This window comes from Carcharodon carcharias, chromosome 29, assembly GCF_017639515.1.
Source record: "Carcharodon carcharias isolate sCarCar2 chromosome 29, sCarCar2.pri, whole genome shotgun sequence".
In the NCBI taxonomy this organism is placed as follows: domain Eukaryota; kingdom Metazoa; phylum Chordata; class Chondrichthyes; order Lamniformes; family Lamnidae; genus Carcharodon; species Carcharodon carcharias.
In genome coordinates, this window is record NC_054495.1 from 4,472,956 (window position 1) to 4,493,395 (window position 20,440).

At 46.7% G+C, this 20,440-nt stretch overlaps 1 protein-coding gene across 4 annotated transcripts in view; it reads left to right on the forward strand.

Annotated features, from left to right (window-relative positions):
• Nucleotides 1-20,440, forward strand: part of LOC121271028 (nectin-2-like) — a 72,942-nt gene that overhangs the window by 44,188 nt on the left and 8,314 nt on the right. For 3 of the 4 annotated variants that reach the window (XM_041176715.1, XM_041176713.1, XM_041176716.1), the window contains exon 6: nucleotides 1,445-3,097. The exons of the other annotated variant lie outside the window; for it this stretch is intronic. In XM_041176715.1, coding sequence (XP_041032649.1) covers nucleotides 1,445-1,926 — 482 coding nt within the window. In that variant the 3' untranslated portion in view covers nucleotides 1,927-3,097. Of the gene's footprint in view, nucleotides 1-1,444; nucleotides 3,098-20,440 lie in introns of those variants that run through there. 4 annotated transcript variants of the gene reach the window in all.

Sequence of the window (20,440 nt, forward strand, 5' to 3'; positions counted from 1 at the left end):
CTGTTGACAGTTGTGACAGCGATCTCTGCATCACACCAAATCACTTTACCCTAATTGTTGGACAGTTGGGTTGAGCAAGCAATCCCATGAATGCAGACTCCCCCTTGAGAAAATGAATATGTAAAGACACACGTATGGTGTTTTGCAGTTAGATACTGGTCTGGAGATTGCGGTGGTAGAGATCGCGGTGGCGGTGGTGGTTCTGTATCTGTGGCATGTGCAGAGAAGGATGTTTTCAGTGGCTTGATTGTATGTGGCATTTTCTTTGGCTTGTTCTAATAGTGCCCTTGAATCCCCTGCCCTGGATCAGGTGGGCACAGAATGGTTCTAGATATGAACTTTGTCACTTGAAGCTTCTCAAACCTGGCATTAAGCAAGAGTTTTGGGTTTTGCAGTGGCCATCGAGCTTTCCATTATTTGTAGCTCTCCGATTTTTCTGTTTTTTGCAAATCTGGTTTTGTTCATTCAAAATATTGAAGACACTGGGGTTGGAAGTATTGCTGGTATCCCATCTTTACAAATCAAAACATAACCCTATTAACGATCTTTATAGTATAATTGACTGTTGAAGCCGGTGGATTGTTGCTAAACCCATCCGGTTCACTAATGTCCCTTTTTAGGGAAAGGAACTTGCTGTCCACATCTAGATGTCTCCTGTCCCCATGGCCTGCCTCATTGACTCTTGCGTAGCCCTCCTGAAGTGACCTAACCAAGTAGCACTGTGGACTGCCTTAGAACTTGGCTCACCAGCACCTTCTCAGGGCAACTAGGGACTGGCGATAAATGTCAGTAATTCCCACACCCTGAGAATGAATTTTAAAATAGATTAGTTCATAATATGACAACATCCCCTTTTTGTTCTATTTCAACTTGGACATGTGTTGGAATAGCAGTAAGAACAGGAGGAGGCCATTCAGCCTCACTTCACCTCACCTGTTCCGACGTTCAGTCAGATCGTGGCTGATCTGTACCTTCACTCTGTCTACTTGCCTGGTCCCTGTGCCCTTGACCCCCTTACCCAACAAAAAAAAAATCTATCAATCGTGGTTTTAAAATTTACAGTTGACCCCTCCCAGCCGCAACAGTGTTTATTTTGCTGGGGGTGTGGAGGATTGCACTCCCCACCCTGTGTGAAGAGGTACTTCCTGACATCACTCCTAAACAGCGTGGCTGTAGTTTTACGATTATGCCCCCTTGTCCTGGACTCTGACCCCGCCTACCCCCCCATCTCCCCCCCACAAACTCCTCCGCCCCACCCCTCAGGCTCTACTTGGCCCTGTCCTCATGCACATGGACTGGGAAGGGAAACCATTGCCAGCCAAGCTGCCCTGGCTGTAGAGAAGCCGGATCTCTCTCTATGTAAAATGGGAAACTTTATGGTGCTTGTTACTAAGGAGACGTTGGATGACCGGGGACCACCCAATGTGTTTTTATTTCACCCCAGAACAAGAGGTGGCACAGTCGAGCAATGCAAGAGCCATCGCAGGCGGTGTGATTGGAGGGATCTTGGCGTTGCTGCTTATCATCTTCCTGGTTGGCTTCTTCCTGCACAAGCAGCAGAGCGGAGCTGCCGGCTCGTATGACCCCAAGAGGCGGGTTTTCGGGACGGGCAATGGCGCACCCCAGCCTGACTACACCTACCGGCCGGACTCTGACTCCGAGAAGGGCCCCAGTGTCACCGTGACGCCCAGCACCACGGTGGAGGGCCACCACTCCGGGGAGGCTGAGAACTTGCTGACGAGCGAACCCCACGATTATGAAAATTACAAGAGTCGGGAGGGGGATGAGGAGGAAGGGGAGTCTGGCATCCCGAGGGGGCCCGTGGTCCCCCTCCCAGGCCTCCATAGGGACGAAGTGCAAATGGAGGACGATATGGAATCTCAACGCGACGGCTCCATCATCTCCAAGAGAGCAGTCTACGTCTGAGTCCTGAGACCCCCTCGTCCCATTCCCCCCAGCCCCCCCGCAACCACCTCATGTGTCTAAGTTATCCCTTCCAATAAACTGAAATCAGAGAGGAGGATGTCGACAGGAAGTTGATAAACTGTAGTGTGTGTGTGTTAACAAAATGGCGATGAGGGAACGAGGTTAATGTCTGGACTGACTGCTGTTTGATGAAATGGGGGAGGCAACAATGGGTGGGGGGGCCGGTGGTGGGGTGTGTGTGAAGGGAAGGGGGTCAAAGCCTGCACTGACCGGCCTTTGACAAAATGGCAGGCTGGAGGGTAAGAGGGTCATCGTCTGGACTGACCTTGTGCTCCCACCTTTTTTTTTTTTTGGACAATTTATACTCTCACCCGACTTGATTATGGGTTGCCAACTCTGCTTGGAGTCCGTCCCTGGAGGTTTTGTCACCTGATCAAACCACCCCACCCCATCTCCCCAGCCTCCTGCCATGGGTGGCCCACCGTGTGAGTCATCTTGAGGCCCCTCCCCCAAATTGGACAACCAACTGGATCTTCCACACCTTATTTGGATGATTATGGTGTTGCCATTTAAAAAGGCTCTTACGAAAACGTATCAGAGATGGGAGTGAGCGGGATCGCTGTTGAGGAAATGGTCGGGATGGTGGTTGCTTCCCCCACTGTTTTTATTAATGCCTCTTTGTGATTTAGTCTCGCTGGTGATGCCGGACTGAGGACTCCAGGGTAATCCCAGGAAGGGTCGGCAACTCTACTTGCTAGCCAGTCGCGTGCTGGTTGTCTCATTTCATGCGACCAGATCCGGGCCTTCCTGTAAATCTTGAGCATTTAAAAATGTTTTAAAAATGAGCCGATTGTCTCTGGTTTACACACTGGTAGCTTTGAACAGGGCGTGAGAAAGCAGAGCAAAGAGACTGATTAAACACTGGGAGATTCATCTCTGGCCGACGAATGTGCTCGATCTGGGTTTGGGAGCTATATCGGAGAGCACTGTAGCCTGTCTTGCTAACTACTGAAAGGGGGCTCTTAGAACTGTTGCAAAGTGAACATTACTGGTATTTTGTGGTTCGTTCATCATTTTGATACCAAGCTCAACTTGCTTTTAAAATTTGTAAATTCCCCACTTGTTAATATGAAAATTTTTTTGTGAAGATAAAAAAAAATTTTGAATTTGATTTGTTTCATGTATTTCCTCATGTCCTGAAAGATATTTTTTGTGTGCGATCCTGTTTTATTTACAGTTCCAAGGCATCAGTTTAATACTCCACTCCTGCTTGCCCAGACCAGCTTGTGTCTTTGCCTTAATGTAGTAAAACGTCCCAAGGTGCCTCATGGGAGTGCATGTCAGACACAAATTTGACCCCGAGGCACGCAAGGAGAAATTAGGGACAGGTGACTCAGTCAAAAGAGGTGGGTTTTATGTAGCGCCTTAAAGGAGAGAAGCAGAGAGGTTTAGGGAGGGAATCCCAGAGCTCAGGGCCCTCAGGCAGCTGTAGGCACGGCCGCCAATGATGGAGCGATGGAAATTGGGGGATGCTCAAGAGGCTGGAATTGGAGGAGCACAGAGATCTCGGAGGGTTGTAGGGGCTGGAGGAAGTTACAGAGATAGGGAGAGTAGCGAGGCCATGGAGGGATTTGGAAACCAGGATGAGAATTTTAACCTCTAGATGTGAGGAGGCTGCCACCTCCTGTTGGCACATTCTGCAGATGACAGCAAGGCCTCGGTGCCCCAGGGCTCCTGGGTGTATAACTGTGGCGTGTGTGGGTGAGCTTAATGCAAGGTTGGAACTGCCAGTCAAAGTAACCCCTCAGTTGTAGTCGTCCCTTTAAGAGGAGATGGGGAAGACCTGAGCAGATTCAATCGTTTTACATGGGTGACTACAACCTTCTTGAAGATGGCAGTTGAAAAGGGACTGTTGAGTAAGCACAGGGGCTTGGTGGTGGGGGGGTGGGGGTGGGGTGGGGGTGGGGTGGGGAGTGGTGCCCACTGTGTAAACCAGCTTGTAGTTTAGATTCTTTTGTCAAATTGTAGGTTTGGAAATAATTTGATGACTCGCCACATGTGGGCTAAATGAGAATCCACTTGTGATCTGATGAGCAAGTTGAAAAATGATTAACAGACTCTCCTTGGGCATGTGATATCCATTGTCCAATTGAAGTGGTTTATGTGTTTGAATTTTAACTTATTTGTGTGTGTTTTATTCTGACCGATTGTGGTGGGTTTAACTCCTGGGTTACTGAATACCAGTGGATAATGGTAAGTGAATAGACACACATGTATTAAACTTGCTTGTGTTGTGTCGGTGAGGCATCTTCAATTTTAAAATTTAACACAGCTGGTTAAAACAACCCCACTGTGGCATCCCCTGTAGTCTAGTCAGTGATCTCTTTATTGGACAGCACTGGTCTAGAAGGGCCGGTGAGCCCCTCCCTCCATTGATCTGATGGGGTTGGTGTCCAAATGCTCTGAAATGTGTGAGGAGCTTTGCATGAGGATCCAAAATGTGAGTGGACTGAGTGTTCTCGCACACAGCAACGGGTTCACACTTGACATCAAGAATCTGATTCTCCCCTTGTCCTCATTTGAGTGTTTTCCTGGAATTTGCTTCTGCTAAGAGTTTGGACGAGCCCCAGGGTTTAATATTCTAGGGCTATGTCAGAAAAATCGTGTGTCATTTTTACTAAAAACTTGAATGTAAAATCCCAATTAGTAAACTGCATTAATAACTGCGCTGCACATCCCTGAATGAGACTACACTGCACTGACTCATTATACTGCCCATGTGCCTGAGTCACGGAAAGATTTGTGGTTTGATGGAATTCACTTTACCCAAATATGGGCTAAACCTCCATGCTGGGAAATTTATAACGTAGCTAACCATGTTCCCACGTTCGACTGAGAAAGTCGATTTTGTCCATCAGTGTGAACTGCTCTTGGGTATCAAGTGTGAACAAGATCACCTCCTGTAACTGCTGTTATAAAATGAGAGATCTTATACTGTAGTTGGGGGGAGGCGAGATTGTGTTAGTAACTATACTTGCAAAAATGCCTTATCAATTCTGCCCTGCCTGTGCGATTTATCGATTTTTTTTTTTTTAAAAACTTACTATTTTTTGCTTCAGTTCCCAGTAACTGGTCAGCTGGCATGGACATAATGGGCCAAAGGGCCTGTTTCTGTGCTGTATAACTCTAACTCTAACTGACTAGACATTGTGCGGTAACATGGGTAACCTTGCTCAATCTTTAAAATAGTTGTCATTGGTGCATAAGCGTGAGCTGTGCTTTTTCGTTGAAAAGGATCACTCTTTTCCATGCCCCCCCACCCCTCCCCCCCCCCCCCCCCCCCCCACCCAGGTGACTGTACTTTGACTGCCGGGGGGAGAGTGAGATTCTGTTTCCATTTCAGGGTTAACTGGGGTGGTCGGGCTATTTCTTTCTCTTTAAAAACGATGTGTGGATGGAGTATTGGGGAAGCCAGTGGGATTAAATGGCAGTGAGTATGGGCGAGTGTAAATGCTGGACAGAGATGTTTGAGGAGGGAGACTGGCCAATGGTGTGGGGAGTTTTGGGGGCGGTGGGGGGTGCAGCATGTGTGGGGACAGAGAGAGAGGAGAGGGGCAGACGGAGGGAGAGATGGGGGAGAATGGGTGTCTGGTATTTCGGGCTTAGTACTTGGGGAGTGGGAAGTAATTTTAGCCGAAGCCTAGTGTTGGTGGTTATCCAACAATTCCAGCTCACGATTATGGCAGAAGATTTGTTTATAGAGAAGTGGGTATTGACTACAAGTAAGACACCAAAGGAATTGTCCCTGCCCGCCCACCATCTCTTCTCTCCCGCCCTCCCCCCTTATCCCCTGTGCATATGGGCATCTGAATGGATTTGGCACAGCCACTGCAGTTGAATAGCCCTTGATCACTGTGTACAGCAGGGTGAGAAGGCAAGACGTAAAACCAACTTGGTCTTCAATTATCGGGACTGAACTAATTCTCCTTGGCTAATGCATCACTCACTCACTCCGCTGAACACGGGCCAGAAATATCATGACTAAGGCCTTGGTGAGCCCCTCCCTCTGAGGCCGCTATCTTTATCATCTGGCCCCTGGTTCTAATTCTTGCTGCATCCAAACTAATTTGTCAAAAATATAATGTCCATTTGTGCAGCGCTGATCTCTCATGGCAGTGACACACTATCTGAGCCATGTGATTGATTTCCTGTAGAAATGTTGGGTGACCCTTTTTTTTTCAGGCAGTTTGCGAAATTATTTTTTTTTTATTGCAGGAGTTCCGGCCCTTTGGTATTGGCGCTGCCCTTGCATATGGGCAGATTGTCGATACCTGAAAACAGTCTTAAATAATTACTGGGTGTAACTTTTATTTGTAAATGTGATGGCCCGGAATTGGGGGGGGGTGGGTGGTGGATTGGAGTGGAGACTCGCTGTGATTGGGGTGGTCTTAATGAGCGCAAAGCCTTGTGTGAGCATAATGAGAAATAGGTCAGCTCTTTTAACCAATCAAATTTGAGGAATCCTGAGCAAATTAGATTCAAAATCACACAAAAGTGGAATAAAGATTGGAAAAGGGTAGTGGGGATTAAGGAAGAGAGAAAAGACTATTTAAATTTTTTGTTTTTTTAGAGATTTAGCTTTTGAAGGAATCCGACCCCATACTTGTAAAATAAAATTTTCAAAGTCAAAGCGGTTGCATAATAGTAATGATGAATGATCACGCCGTTGAAAGCTCAAATTACTCTGCAAAGCTCTGGTCCAAGCTTTTCATGAAATCATTAGTGGTGGGCAAGCCGTTTCAGTGCTGAGTCTATTGACGAGGACTGCGATAGCTCACGCAGTGGAAGAGCAGGGTGTATCTCTGACTGCAACCTCCTGGTTCAATGTAGTTAACTGTACATATGTGAGTTCCAGAAGTTGCTGCCAATTCTGTATTGTAATGTTGGACAATCTTACTCACACTGTTTTAACAGTAAAACAAAATCCGAGTCAACAAGTTTGATTGATGGGCATAACATCCCCTTTTTCCTTCAAAGTTGCCAACTATTTGCTGACTTGGTTTCTTTGTTACAGCGAACAGATTTGTGTTGACGTGAGGGAACAGTCCTCCTCATGGTTCCTAAATAGACTCCAGGTTACAGAAGTTGGGGCAAATGGGGAATGATAGCTTCACTGTTGTCTTGTGCTATTTTGCATCAATCGTAAATGTACTTTTTTTTTTCATGCTGAGTGAACTTGAATTTCTAGAACACCTATCAACATCTCCAAATGTCCCAAATCTCTTCGTAGCCGATGACGCAGCTTTTGAAGTGTAGTCATTTTTTTTTTTGTTATGCAGGAAATGGGCAGCCAGTTTGCACACAGTGAGTCTTCCCAGGCAGTAATACGGTAATCTGGTTTAACCACTTTCTTTTCTGTTTTTGACAAAAAAAAATTTAGAAATTTGCATTGGTGTAGTGCCTTTCACTATCTTGGGCGTCCCAAAGTGTTTTGCAGTTGTAGAATCATAGAAAGTTTATGGCACAGAAAGAGGCCACTTGGCCCATCGTGTCTGTGCTGGCTCAGCCGAATCCCACTTCCCAGCATTTGGGTCCGTAGCCCTGCAGGTTACGGAACTTCAGGCGCCTTTTAAAATCAGTTGAGGGCTTCTGCCTCTACTACCCTTCCAGGCAGTGAGTTCCAGACGCCCCCCCCCACCCCCGGCCACGACCCACTGGGTGAAAATATATTCCCTCATCTCCTCTCTAATCCTCCTACCAATCCACTTTCAAAGATGCAAATCTCCTTAGTACACTTAGTACAGTTCTGTCGAAGGGTCATGAGGACTTGAAACGTCAACTCTTCTTCTCCGCCGATGCTGCCAGACCTGCTGAGTTTTTCCAGGTAATTCTGTTTTAGTTTTCCTTAGTACACTCCCTGGGTGGAATTTTACAGTCCTGTCATGGCAGGGGTGGGGCCAGAAAGTGTAGCGAGCTGTTCAAAGTTCCATTGACTTCAACGGGATTGGAAGATCCCGCCAGTGGGATTCCGCCCCCTAAGTTTATCACATCCAATACTTCACACACCTCCTCCTCCATAGCTACGATATCTGTATCGTCCCCCTCTTTTGCGAGGACAGACGCAAAGTATCCACAATGAACCATGTCCACATCCTCTGTCTCCACTTATAATTGACCTTTTATTGGTCTTTTATGGGCCCTACGCTTTCCTCCCTTATCCTCTCACTCACTCTTGATGTATTGGTAAAACACCTTTTGGGTTTTCCTTGATTTTTTTTGTCAATAAAGTCCTTCTGAAGTGTTGTCACTGTTGTAATGTTGCCCTGTCCTTTGCTACCAATGACCAGCAAAGGAACTTGTTAATCTATTAATCTCTGTGTCAGCAGTGACTCTCACCCCTGATTTTAGTTGGTCGGTTTCATTCCCACTGCATAGACTTGAGCTCATATAATCCAGGCCGGCACTTCCGGTGCCAGTGTTGAGGGAGGGGCCAGTGCGGAGGGAGTGCCAGGCTGTCAGAACAGCTGTCTTTCAGGTAACATGTTAAACCGCGGCTCTGTCTGCCCCCTCAGCCAGAGATGTAAAAGTTCCCATAGCCCCTGGGTAGAAGTGCAGAGGGAAAACTCGCTCACTTCCTGGGCTAATGCTGATCCCTCCATCAACCTCACTGAAATATGATCCCATGTTGCTGTCTGTGGGTTCTTTGCTTGTGCACATGTTGCTTGCTGCATATCTGACATTGCAACTGTGACCACGCTTCCAGAAATACTACTTGGGCTGTGAAATCCTGAAGAGTGAGAGCTTTTTTTTTAGCCCTTTGAGTGCCTTGTCCTTAGCACGATTTGGTTTCCCTGGTAACCAATGCCCATGTTTGGAACACGATTGTGTAACTCAATACCATACCAGTTACATGTGTCAAAATAGACTCACTGGTGATTTAAAATCAGTGAGCTATGTTGAAATGATGTGACGTGACTGCTTTGCTTCACTTCCCCCAGGTGAGGGTCAAACACTTGATACATTTGTTAAATCGCAGAATCTTACAGCATGCAAGGCAATCCTACAGCACTCAGCCCACTGTACCTGTGCCGGCCCTTTGAAAGATTTATCCAATTAGTCCCATTCTTTCCCCCACAGCTCTGCAAATTTTTTCCCTTCCAGTATTTATCCAACTCCCCCTTGTGAAAGTCCCTATTGAATCTGCTTCCACCGCCCTTTCAGGCAGCACCTTTCAGATCACAACAACTGTCCGTGTTTATATAAAAAAAAATAAAATTCTCCTCATCTCCCACTCTGGTTCTTTTATCGATTCTCTTCAATCTGTGTCCCTCTGGTTACCGACCCTCCTGCCACTGGAAGCAGCACACGCTCTTGAAAAAAGCTCCATTGGCAGCTTTATATGTTTGTACGTGGGAGGGGAGGGTGTTCGAACCAGTCATGGCTGTCAGTTTGAAGAACAGTTCTGCAATATTTTAATATCTTGTTTCAGAAGCTAGTTTCTTTTCATCAGAGATCTAACAATGTTTAGGAGTTAGCTGCTTCAGTATGGTGCATGTAGCTACCAGATCCATTGTAAATAAAACTAGGCATGCAGGAGCGTCATTGAATTAAGAGTCCATTATGTCAGTTGCACTTCCAACACTGGAGTTCAGTGGGTCGCAGCCACGTGGGTTCCAGTCCCATTCCAGAGATTTGAGCCCTGTAAACCAGGCTGACCCCCAGTTCCGGCACTGAGGGAATGCCTTGGATGGCGGGGGGGTGGGGGGGTGCAGCGGCACTGAGGGAGTGCCAGGCTGCAGGTGGCACTGTCTTTCGGTTGAGACATAAATGATTCCACAGTTACTATTTCAAAGATGAACAGGGGGTAGTGTTCTCTCTCTCTCGTCATCGGGCAGCCTCTCAACCAGCATCACTAAATACGGATTATCGGGTTTCTGAGTTTGTGGGAGCTTGCTGTGCATAACTGGGCGACCCAACATCCAAAACTGTGATTACACTTTCGTAAGTAGTTTGCTGAGTGTAAATAACTTTGCGATGCCCCATGGGTGTGAAAGTTACTATAGCAATGCAAGTTGTTTGCACCAGTTCAGGCCCTTGACAATCTCTCTCACTTGGGCTGCTTTCTTCCCCCTTCTGTCCGTTCAATTTCCCTTCGGGGAAGAGTATGGGGTCGGGGAGAGACTGTGTTGCCTACTCTGGTTGGACATCCTCCTGGAGGGTCCATCGCATGACCACCTACCTCTGGCCACTCCGCCCCCACACTGCCCATGTCCAGTATTTGTAAAATTAATGAAATTATAAGGCTCCTCTGGTTCTTGTTTTTCTGGATTTGCTCACAGCAACATCCAGGAGCTTGAACTGCAATTCCTCACGGCACCAGAGCATTCCTGGAGAGTTGGCAACCCTGGCGTGCTCTTGAGATGTTTTTTGGTCTGTGGTGTGTGATTGGTGGTCCTGTGGTGCCTCGGTAGTGTCCCTACCTCTGGGCTAGATGCTTTGGGTTTAAGTCCCACTTCAGGACTTAATGGCCATGGAAGGTGCGTTTACCACGCGGACAGACAGGCTGATTATCAGCCTGTAAATCCTTCCAATACGCCTGATGACAGGCAGTAAAGAGTGAGAGAGTTTCCAGGTCAGCCGTACTACAGGGGGCGATGGCAAACTTTGCCAAGCTGAATCATGGATGAAGGATGCCTGAGGGAGGAGGCGTGTGTTTAAATGTAGTTGTTGTGTAGATATTTTTAAAACAAGAGAAAAAAACATCTATTCTCAAACATTTGTACAGGTTTTATCCCTTCAGACACTGCATCTTAGGAAGCACCTGTTGGCTTTGGAGGGGTTGTGGTGTCAATTCACCGGAATAATTCCTGGGGCTGAAGGGGTTAATTTGAGGTCGCACAGACTGTGTTCCCTTGTGTACTGAAGATTAAGGGCTGAAGTGATGTTAAAGGAAGCGATAGGGTCGATAGAGAGAAACTATTTCCTCTGGTGTGGAACCCAGAAGGAAGGGGAGGAGTTCAAGCTGTTCTGGGGGTGATGTCAGGAAGCACTTCACACAAGCGGGAGTGGAAATCTCAAACTCTTCCCCACCCCCACTGCTTAAAAATAACTGAGGCAAGGGGTTGGGTGGGGGAGAGGTCAACTGAAAGTTTCAAAACTCTGAGATGGTAAGATTCAGATTCTTAAGGGTCTTGGAATCAAGCTGGGTAGCTGGTGTTAGGCATTGACCAACCACGATCTAATTCGCTGGAGGGGCTGAATGGCCTCCTTCTGTTCCTATGGGGCTGAGGTACAGATCAACCTTGATCTAGTTAACCAGGACAGGCTGGAAGGGCAGAATGGCCTCCTGTCCCTGTGTGTCTTGTCCAATTCTGTTGGATTCCGCCCTTGGATGACACAGGCAGGGGCAGAAATTGCCTGCCTTGAGCGTCGAATGGATACAGCTCCGGACTTCCCTACCATTTTCCTTATAGGGTCGCCAACTCTGGATGCATTCCTGGGAGGTTTCATCACGTGGTCTCTGCTTAGCAACCACCCACAATGGAATGGCGTGGGATCAAGATCTTGTGTCTGATGTGCTAGCCCTCTCCTGGCATTTCTGGTTGAGCAAGGTTCCTCAGAGTGGCCCCTCCCACAGAGCAGGAGAGGCCATCGCCTCATTCAATAGGCTTACATGACAGATCTTTGTACAATATGTTCCTCTTGACAACTGCAGACTGAAAACCAAACCATGTATGAGAAGATAAAAATCACTGAGCCAATTACCACACCCTAATAATGGCTCAATGACCTCTACCATTTAAGATCTTTGACTGGTTAAAGTAAATTCCTTTTGCTAGTGTCAGCCATAGCTCAGTGGGTGACATACTCATCTCTGACTTGCAAGATTCTGGGTTCAAATCCCAATCCAGGTCTTCAGCACAAAATTCAAGGCTGATACTCCAGTGTAGTACTTCATTTATTTCGCAAATATAAATCCCCTCCAAAGCCAAGACTTACCCTGCTCATTAGCTGAGATTAATCCACCACTTAGTCTGTACAGGGGAGACTCCTCCAGTAATGTGCAGCATTGTTTGACTTTCCTGCCCTGCCCTGAACCTGTTTAGCAAGGACCATTTGCGCTGTGGTAGTTCAAAGCATGCTGTTTGACAGGTGGCTTTTTACCGCAAGGTATCGGTTAGTAACTTTCGGCATGGAGGGAGTGCCGTTGGAGGTACTGTTTTTTCAGATGACTGAGGCTTCGTCTGCCCTCTCAAATATAGGTTATCTGGTCATTATCACATTGTTGTTTGTGAGAGCTTGCTATGCATCTGTTGGCTGCTGCATTCCGACATTACAACAGTGACTACACTTCAAAAGTACTTCATTGGGTGTAAAGTGATTTGGATCATGAAAGGCGTTATATAAATGCAAGTCTGCCTTTTCTCTTAGTTCAACGCAAGTGCGTTTGGCATTTTAACTGCGTATCTGAGAGCTCACAGAGGTGGTGTATCAGAATGATGACATGAGAGTTCCTGGGTACGTAGAGAGACTGGAGAAACTGGGATTGTTCTCTTGACGCAGAGAAGGTTAAGGGGGAGATTTAATCATAGTGTTCAGGATCATGGTGGTGGTGGCGTAGTGGTATCGTCACTGGACTAGTAATCCAGAGACTCGGGATAATGCTCCAGGGACCTGGGTTTGAATCCCACCATGGCAGATGATGAAATTTGAATTCAATAAATACCTGAAATCAAAAGTCTGATGACTACGAAACCATTGCTGCTTGTCAAAAACACCCATCCAGTTCACTAATGTCCTTTTAGGGAAGGAAATCTGCCCTCCTTACCTGGTCTGGCCTACATGTGACTCTTAAAATGCCCTTGGAACAAGGGCAATTAGGGATGGGCAATAACTGCTGGCCTAAGCCCTTGTTACCAGTGGCAGGAGGGTTGGTAACCAGAGGGATGCAGATTGAAGAGAATCGGGACGAGAACCAGATGGGCAGACGAGAATTTTTTTTTTATATATAGCGAGTTGTTGTGATCTGGAAGGCGCTGCCTGAAAGGGCGGTGGAAGCAGATTCACTAATATTTTTATGAAGAAAACTGGATGAGTGCATGAGAAGGAAATAGTTTACAGGACTATGGGGGGTGGGGGAGAAAGAGCTGGGGCAATTAGGATAAATTGGATCGCTCCTTCAAAGAGCCAGCACAGGCACGATGGGCTGAATGACCTCCCTTCTGTGTTCTTTGATTTATATTGTGTTGGCGTGTCCCAGTCTGGACACCACCTTATAGATGTAGTTGACAACAGTCCTGAAGAAGCAGGAACCTTGGCTTTCTCGAGTCCGTATGATCCTTCTTCAGAGTCACAGGGACTCGAAACGTTAACTCTGTTTCTCTTTCCACAGACTCTGCCAGACCAGAGCTGAGTTTTTTTCCAGCATTTTCTGCTTTTGTTTTGCGTTTCCAGCATCTGTAGTATTTTGCTTTTACCTTGGGCTTTCTCTCTGGCTCTGGTGCTGAGGCCCGTTTTGGAACCCTCCTTTATAAAGGGGAAGCTGGTTAAATCGAAAAGATACTTGTCCCTCATTCCAGACAGTGTACGCACACACTGACCGAGGTTACCTGATTCATTGTTCAAGCCCTTGGCCTGACTGTCTCAATGATGCCACCATGAACTATGACCATCTTCAGGGGCAGGGCGATGATGTTGTTTAAAAAGCCTTTTAAAGAGCAAATGGATCACTCGGTGATAATAACGGGTGCAAACTGATGTAAAAGGCACCTTGTTTGCGGCTCTTCAGGGGGAGTTTTGGTGATTAACTTTTGGCTCGACTGTTAATGTTATCAGGAAGCAATCAAGTCCCTGAATGAGCTTTGTTTTCACATGAGGCGGGGTGGGGTTGGTGGAGTGGGGAATTATATTTTAAAATACCTAGAAGATATAAAAGCACAGGATGGGGAAGTCCACAGGAGTTCTTGTAAATTTAAGGGAGAAATATGGCTAGAATGACTAGATTGATTGATTATGTATGACTTGCAAAGGTACCCACTCTATGTTTTGAACATACTAACACTGCTGGCTTAGTGCGAAGGGAAAATGTGCCCTGGGCCTCGATTTAGTTCCCAGGTTAAATTTCACTCCCGCCCAGTGCTGGAGTTGGCAGATTGGGTGAATTACAAATTTACCTCCCGAAGCCTTTGTTTTTTTTTAATTACTGCCCCATGCGCTGGCTGATTTACAAGTATTGAATGTTAATCCACTGTGCTCCAATAGTCATTTTGGTGGTGCTAATTAAAGTATTGTACCATTTCCTGATGTGATGACTAAGTAGGGGCTTTGGAAAAACAGCACAAACTGAGATGAATCAAAATAAGAAATGCCGGCTTGCTTCAACTACTACTTTATAGTCAAGAGATTCTATCCTTATTCTTTATCACCATGAGAATTTATAAGACTTGTACAGCAATTACCATTGTAAAAATGTCACAATGTCATTACACCCTAACATTGGTGATGCTGAACACAGTCTAAGGAGGCTTGGTTCATATAACATGGGTACAATACTGGTGGAGACAGGTCTATAACTGTATAATACTGGGGTACAGTACTGGTGGGGACAGGTCTATAACTGTATAACATGGGGGTACAGTATTGGTGGGGACAGGTCTGTCACTGTATAATACTGGGGTACAGTACTGGTGGGGACAGGTCTGTCACTGTATAATACTGGGGTACAGTACTGGTGGGGACAGGTCTGTCACTGTATAATACTGGGGTACAGTACTGGTGGGGACAGGTCTGTCACTGTATAATACTGGGGTACAGTACTGGTGGGGCCAGGTCTGTCACTGTATAATACTGGGGTACAGTACTGGTGGGGCCAGGTCTGTCACTGTATAATACTGGGGTACAGTACTGGTGGGGCCAGGTCTGTCACTGTATAATACTGGGGTACAGTACTGGTGGGGACAGGTCTGTCACTGTATAATACTGGGGTACAGTACTGGTGGGGACAGGTCTGTCACTGTATAATACTGGGGTACAGTACTGGTGGGGACAGGTCTGTCACTGTATAATACTGGGGTACAGTACTGGTGGGGACAGGTCTGTCACTGTATAATACTGGGGTACAGTACTGGTGGGGACTGGTCTGTCACTATATAATACTGGGGTACAGTACTGGTGGGGACTGGTCTGTCACTGTATAATACTGGGTTACAGTACTGGTGGAGACAGGTCTATAACTGTATAATACGGGTACAGTACTGGTGGGGACAGGTCTATAACTGTATAACATGGGGGTACAGTATTGGTGGGGACAGGTATGTCACTGTATAATACTGGGGTACAGTACTGGTGGGGACAGGTCTGTCACTGTATAATACTGGGGTACAGTACTGGTGGGGACAGGTCTGTCACTGTATAATACTGGGGTACAGTACTGGTGGGGACTGGTCTGTCACTGTATAATACTGGGGTACAGTACTGGTGGGGACTAGTCTGTCACTATATAATACTGGGGTACAGTACTGGTGGGGACAGGTCTGTCACTGTATAATACTGGGGTACAGTACTGGTGGGGACAGGTCTGTCACTGTATAATACTGGGGTACAGTACTGGTGGGGACTGGTCTGTCACTGTATAATACTGGGGTACAGTACTGGTGGGGACTGGTCTGTCACTATATAATACTGGGGTACAGTACTGGTGGGGACTGGTCTGTCACTATATAATACTGGGGTACAGTACTGATGGGGACTGGTCTGTCATTCTGGGAGACCACTTCAGTCTTGAATGGCCTTGTAAATTACTCGATTGTATTAAGCTGTTACAAATGAACCTACCATTGCTTTATCAGAACATCTTGGGATCACACAGTAATCATGTGGTGCCACATCTCCAGAACGAATTGAAACAAAGCGTTAGCTACAATATTTCCCTGGGGTTGCCTTGGATACACCTGCAAAGTTGCCAATAACTAATGTCTAGTATTTGACACATTGAAATCCACTGTTGAATTAGATAAAGCCAATCACCATAATTCTGTCACTCTGTCTTCGTCCTCTCACATCGGTTTGGGTTTGTACACCCAGAGGGGGACACAAAGTGTTTTGAACAATGCATCATGCTTGATTTTATATCCTTAAAATCAATCAATGACGAATTGTAGGGGAGCAGAAAGATTTGGGATATCCCTGGGATATCCCAGGACATGAAGCGTTCAAATCTAAGGGAAAAACCATAAGCAGAAAGGCAAACTGAATACTCGACTTTATGTCAAAGGGTCGAATTTAATGACACAGAGCCTAGGCTAGACTGCGTCTGGGTCCAGCTCTGCACATTGCAGTCAGGAACGATATATTGGCTTTTGAGGGGATGCAGCACGTATTCACCACAATGATACCAGGGCTTAAAAGATTTAATTATAAGGACTGGTTGCACAGTCTAGGCTTGTATTCCCTCAGTTACAGAACATTGGGGTGGGGGGAAATCTCCTTTGGGTGTTTACATTTCTGAAGGTGTTTGATTGGGTAGAGACACAGACAGGGAGAAACTATTAACTCGGGGTTGGCCGGCGGGGGGCAGGGGGGTGGGGGGCGGTGTTAGATGCATAAAGACAGAGGAACTGTAACCCTGGGGTGAGATCAGAATAAAAGGGCAGAGAGCAAGACAGAGAGAGGAAAAAATCCAATTATTCCAACACACTCCCATTTTCTATCCTCCCTCCTTAAACTTGAACTCATCCAAAAGCCTGCTGGCTTGTATCCTAACTTACAACAATTCCCAATGGCCCATCACCCTCTGAGCTCACTGACCCACATTGGCTCCAAGTGCAGCAATGCCTCGATTTTTAAAATTATCATCCTTGTTTTCAGATCCTCCCATGGCCGCTGGCTCCAGCTGTTCCCTTTTTCTTTAACCTCCTACAGCCCTCCCTATCTCTGTAACCTCCTCCTGCCCCTACATCCCACTGAAATCATTGTGCTCCTCCAATTCTGGCCTCTTGCATATCCCCACACCTCCTCCCACCAACCGATTCCCATCGCTCCACCATTGGCGGCTGTGCCTGCAGCTGCCTGGGGCCCTAAGCTCTGGAATTCCCTCCCTAAACCTCTCCTCCTCAAAGACTCTCCTTAAAGCCTCTTTTTGGCCAAGTTTTTGTCATTAACCCTAATATCCATGGCCCAGTGTCAAATTTTTGATCAGTACTTCTGTGAAGCAGCTTGGGATGTTTCTGCCTATATTAAAGGCACTACTTAACTGCAAACTGCTAAGAGATGTCTACCTGTCTGAACTTGCTTTGTCTTTAAACTATAAAACTGAAGTGGATTCCTCTCGATGGAGCCCCGCTTCCTGTAAATATTCCAATCATTTATTACTCCAGTTGAGTTTCTGTTTGTGGTGACTCACCCTTTTCGGTGGTGACTAACCTGCTTCCTACTAGTGATGGGGCTGATGCACTTCACCTTCCAACTCCACAACCATCAGGAAGGAGCCCAGAGAACGTTTGGCATTTCTATGCCGCCTTTCACAACCTCGGGACTTCCCAAAGTGCTCAACAGCTGACCAAAATACTTTTCGAAGTATCGTCACTGTTGTAATGCAGAAAAACGAGGTCGCTTACCTGTGCACAGCAAGATCCCACAAACACCAATTTAGTAATGACTATCAAACGTTCCCCTTTCTCTGGATTCCTTCCTGATAGTTGGGGAGTTGGAAGGTGAAAGGTCATCAGCCCCGTCATGAGTGGGAAGCAGGTTAGTCACCACCAAAAAGGCTGAGACACCACAAACTGAAGCTCGATTAGAGTAATAAATGATTGGAATATTTACAGGAAGCAGGGCTCCATCGAGAGGATTCCACTTCAGCTTTATAGTTCAAAGGCAAAGCAAGTGCAATGATAATGATCCAGTCTGTTTTTGTTTGGTATAGCAATGCTGCTTGGTTGAGGGAAATATTTTGGTCCCAGGATATTGAGGAGGACTGCCCCCTTTTTTGTTTTACACACACCAGTGGCCATCCACCTGAGAGTGCAATGGTGACAAGGCAACAACAAATTATACTTGGATCGAGTGCTTAAATGCGCTAAAACCTGCCAAAGCCACCTCAGTGAGAATAAATCCGTTCTTCTTTCTTCCACATCGTTTCAGCCTCTGCGACTTGAGTGGAAAACAAACTGAACCGGTTGGCTCAGGGAAACTCCAGCTTGCCCAAAACCAAAACAGAAAATGCTGGAAAAACTCAGCAGGCCTGCCAGCATCTTTGGGCAGAGAAACCGAGTTAATGTTTCGGGTCTGTATGACTCTTCTTCAGAGTGAGGGATAGGTGGGAGTTCAGGTGAGATTTGACAAAGATGTCATGGACATGAGCAAAGGCAGTGGTAATGATAGTGTTAAAGACTGAGGCTGGTGCTAATAGCAGCATAAAGGTCAGATAGCAGAATGTGCTAATAGCAGAACAAGGGTCAGCACTCTCTGAAAACAAAACATCAGAACAAGTTACAGATTGGCCCTGTTAGGGGAGAGGGAGTTCCAGATTTCCACTTCCCTTTGTGTGAAGAAGTGCTTCCTGATATTACCCCTGAATGGTAGGGCTCAAGTTTTAAGGTTCTTCTTTCCCACACCACCCGCCTTGTCTTGGACTGCCCCTCCCCCTCTCCCCACTCCCACTAGAGGAAATTGTTTCACTCTCAACCCCGTCGAATCCTGTAATCAATATCAACACCTCAATCAAGTCGCTCATTTTCTTCTGTACTTGAGTGAATGTAACCCAGCCTGTGTAACCTGTCCCTATAATTTAACCCAGTATCACTCCGCTGAATCTACACTGCACTTCCCTCCCATGGCCAATGCCAATGCGCCCTGTGGCCTAGAAGTGAACAAGTTACTCCCGAATGTTAGGGGAGGCGATGGCGTAGTGGTATTGTCACTGGACTAGTGATCCAGAGACCCAGGGTAAAGCTCTGGAGACCCAGGTTCGAATCTGACTTCAGTAAACACCCGGAATTACAAGCCTGCTGATGACCACAGAAAGCCATTGTTGATTGCCATTTTAGTGAACCAAACGGGTTTTTAAATGTCCTTTTAGGGGAGGAAATCTGCCATCCTCACCTGATCTGGCCTACACGTGACTCCAGGCCCTCAGCAATGTGGCGCACTCTTAAATGCCCTCTGAACGAGGGCAATTGGGGACGGGCAATAAAGCGACGCCCACATCCCTTGAATGAATAAAAATAATGCAGTCCAACCGAATTTCCTTACATATTATTATTAAAATGTCTTGCTTTCCAACCTGCCCCCACCTCCTACACAAACAACGTCAGTGGCCATCCACTTGATTTGCTTCATCTTTGAAGAGTGAGACAGAGAATACAAGCAGTTATGAAGAACCTTCTAGAACGCCAGTTCAGCCTCAGCTAGAGTATTGTGTCCAATTCTGCGCACCACAATTTTTAAGGCCTTCACACCCTTCCTAGAGGTGAGGGGGGGGCTGCAGAAAAGATTTCACAAAACAGTTCCAGGGATGAGGGACTTCAGCTCCATGGACAGATCGGAGGAGCTGCACTTCCCCTCTTGGAGAAGAGAAGGCCGAGAGGAGATTTGATGGAGGGGCTCAAAACCACGAGGGGCCTGGCCAGATAGGTAGGGAGAAACTGTACCCAATGGTGGGTGGGGGGAGGAGGAAGGATCAAGAATCAAAGTGTGAAAGCCATTAGCAAAAAGGAGCAAAATGACATGAAGGAGGAACTGTTTCACACAGCAAGTGATTAGAGTCTGGAACACACTTCGCAAGAGTGTGGTGGAAGCTGATTCAATTGTGGTTTTCAAAAGGGAATTAGACTATTAGCTGAAAGGAAGATGGTGGCTGAGTTAGGGAGATAAGGCAGGCGAGTGGCATGAGGTGAATTTCTCTAAGCGGAGAACTGGCCTGGATGCAAAGGGCTAAATGGCCTTCTGTGCTGTGGCCATACTATGATCCCTTTCTCTGACTTATTTGTTCTCGGGTGTGGACATCACTGGTGAGACCGGCATTTATTGCCCATCCCCCTAGTTCCCTTGAGAAGGTGGCGGTGGACCACCTCAAACCAGCGGTAATGGTTGTAATACAGTTGAGTGACCACTGAGCAGGGCAGTTAATAGTTGCTGGGGGACTGGAGTCACACTTAGGTCTGGACTGGGTAACAATGGCAGATTTCGTTCCCTAAAGGGAGATGAGTGAACCTGGGACAATCTCTCGTTGTTTAACGGTTAGCATAACTGAGAGCAGCTTTTTTATTTCCTGGCTTTTAACTTGAATTCAGTTTTTCAAACAGCCCGGTAAAAGCAAAACGTGGCGGATACTGGAAATCTGAAAGAAAAACAGAAAATGCTGCACAAATTCAGCAGGTCAGGCGGCATCAGTGAAGAGAGAGAAACAGAGTTTAGGTTTCGTGTTAACTGCTGTGCAGTTCTTACATTGTCACTCCCCCCTGCTCACTCACAGCCCCTCTCCTCCCCACAAACTGCTCCCTGGCCCCACCCCCTT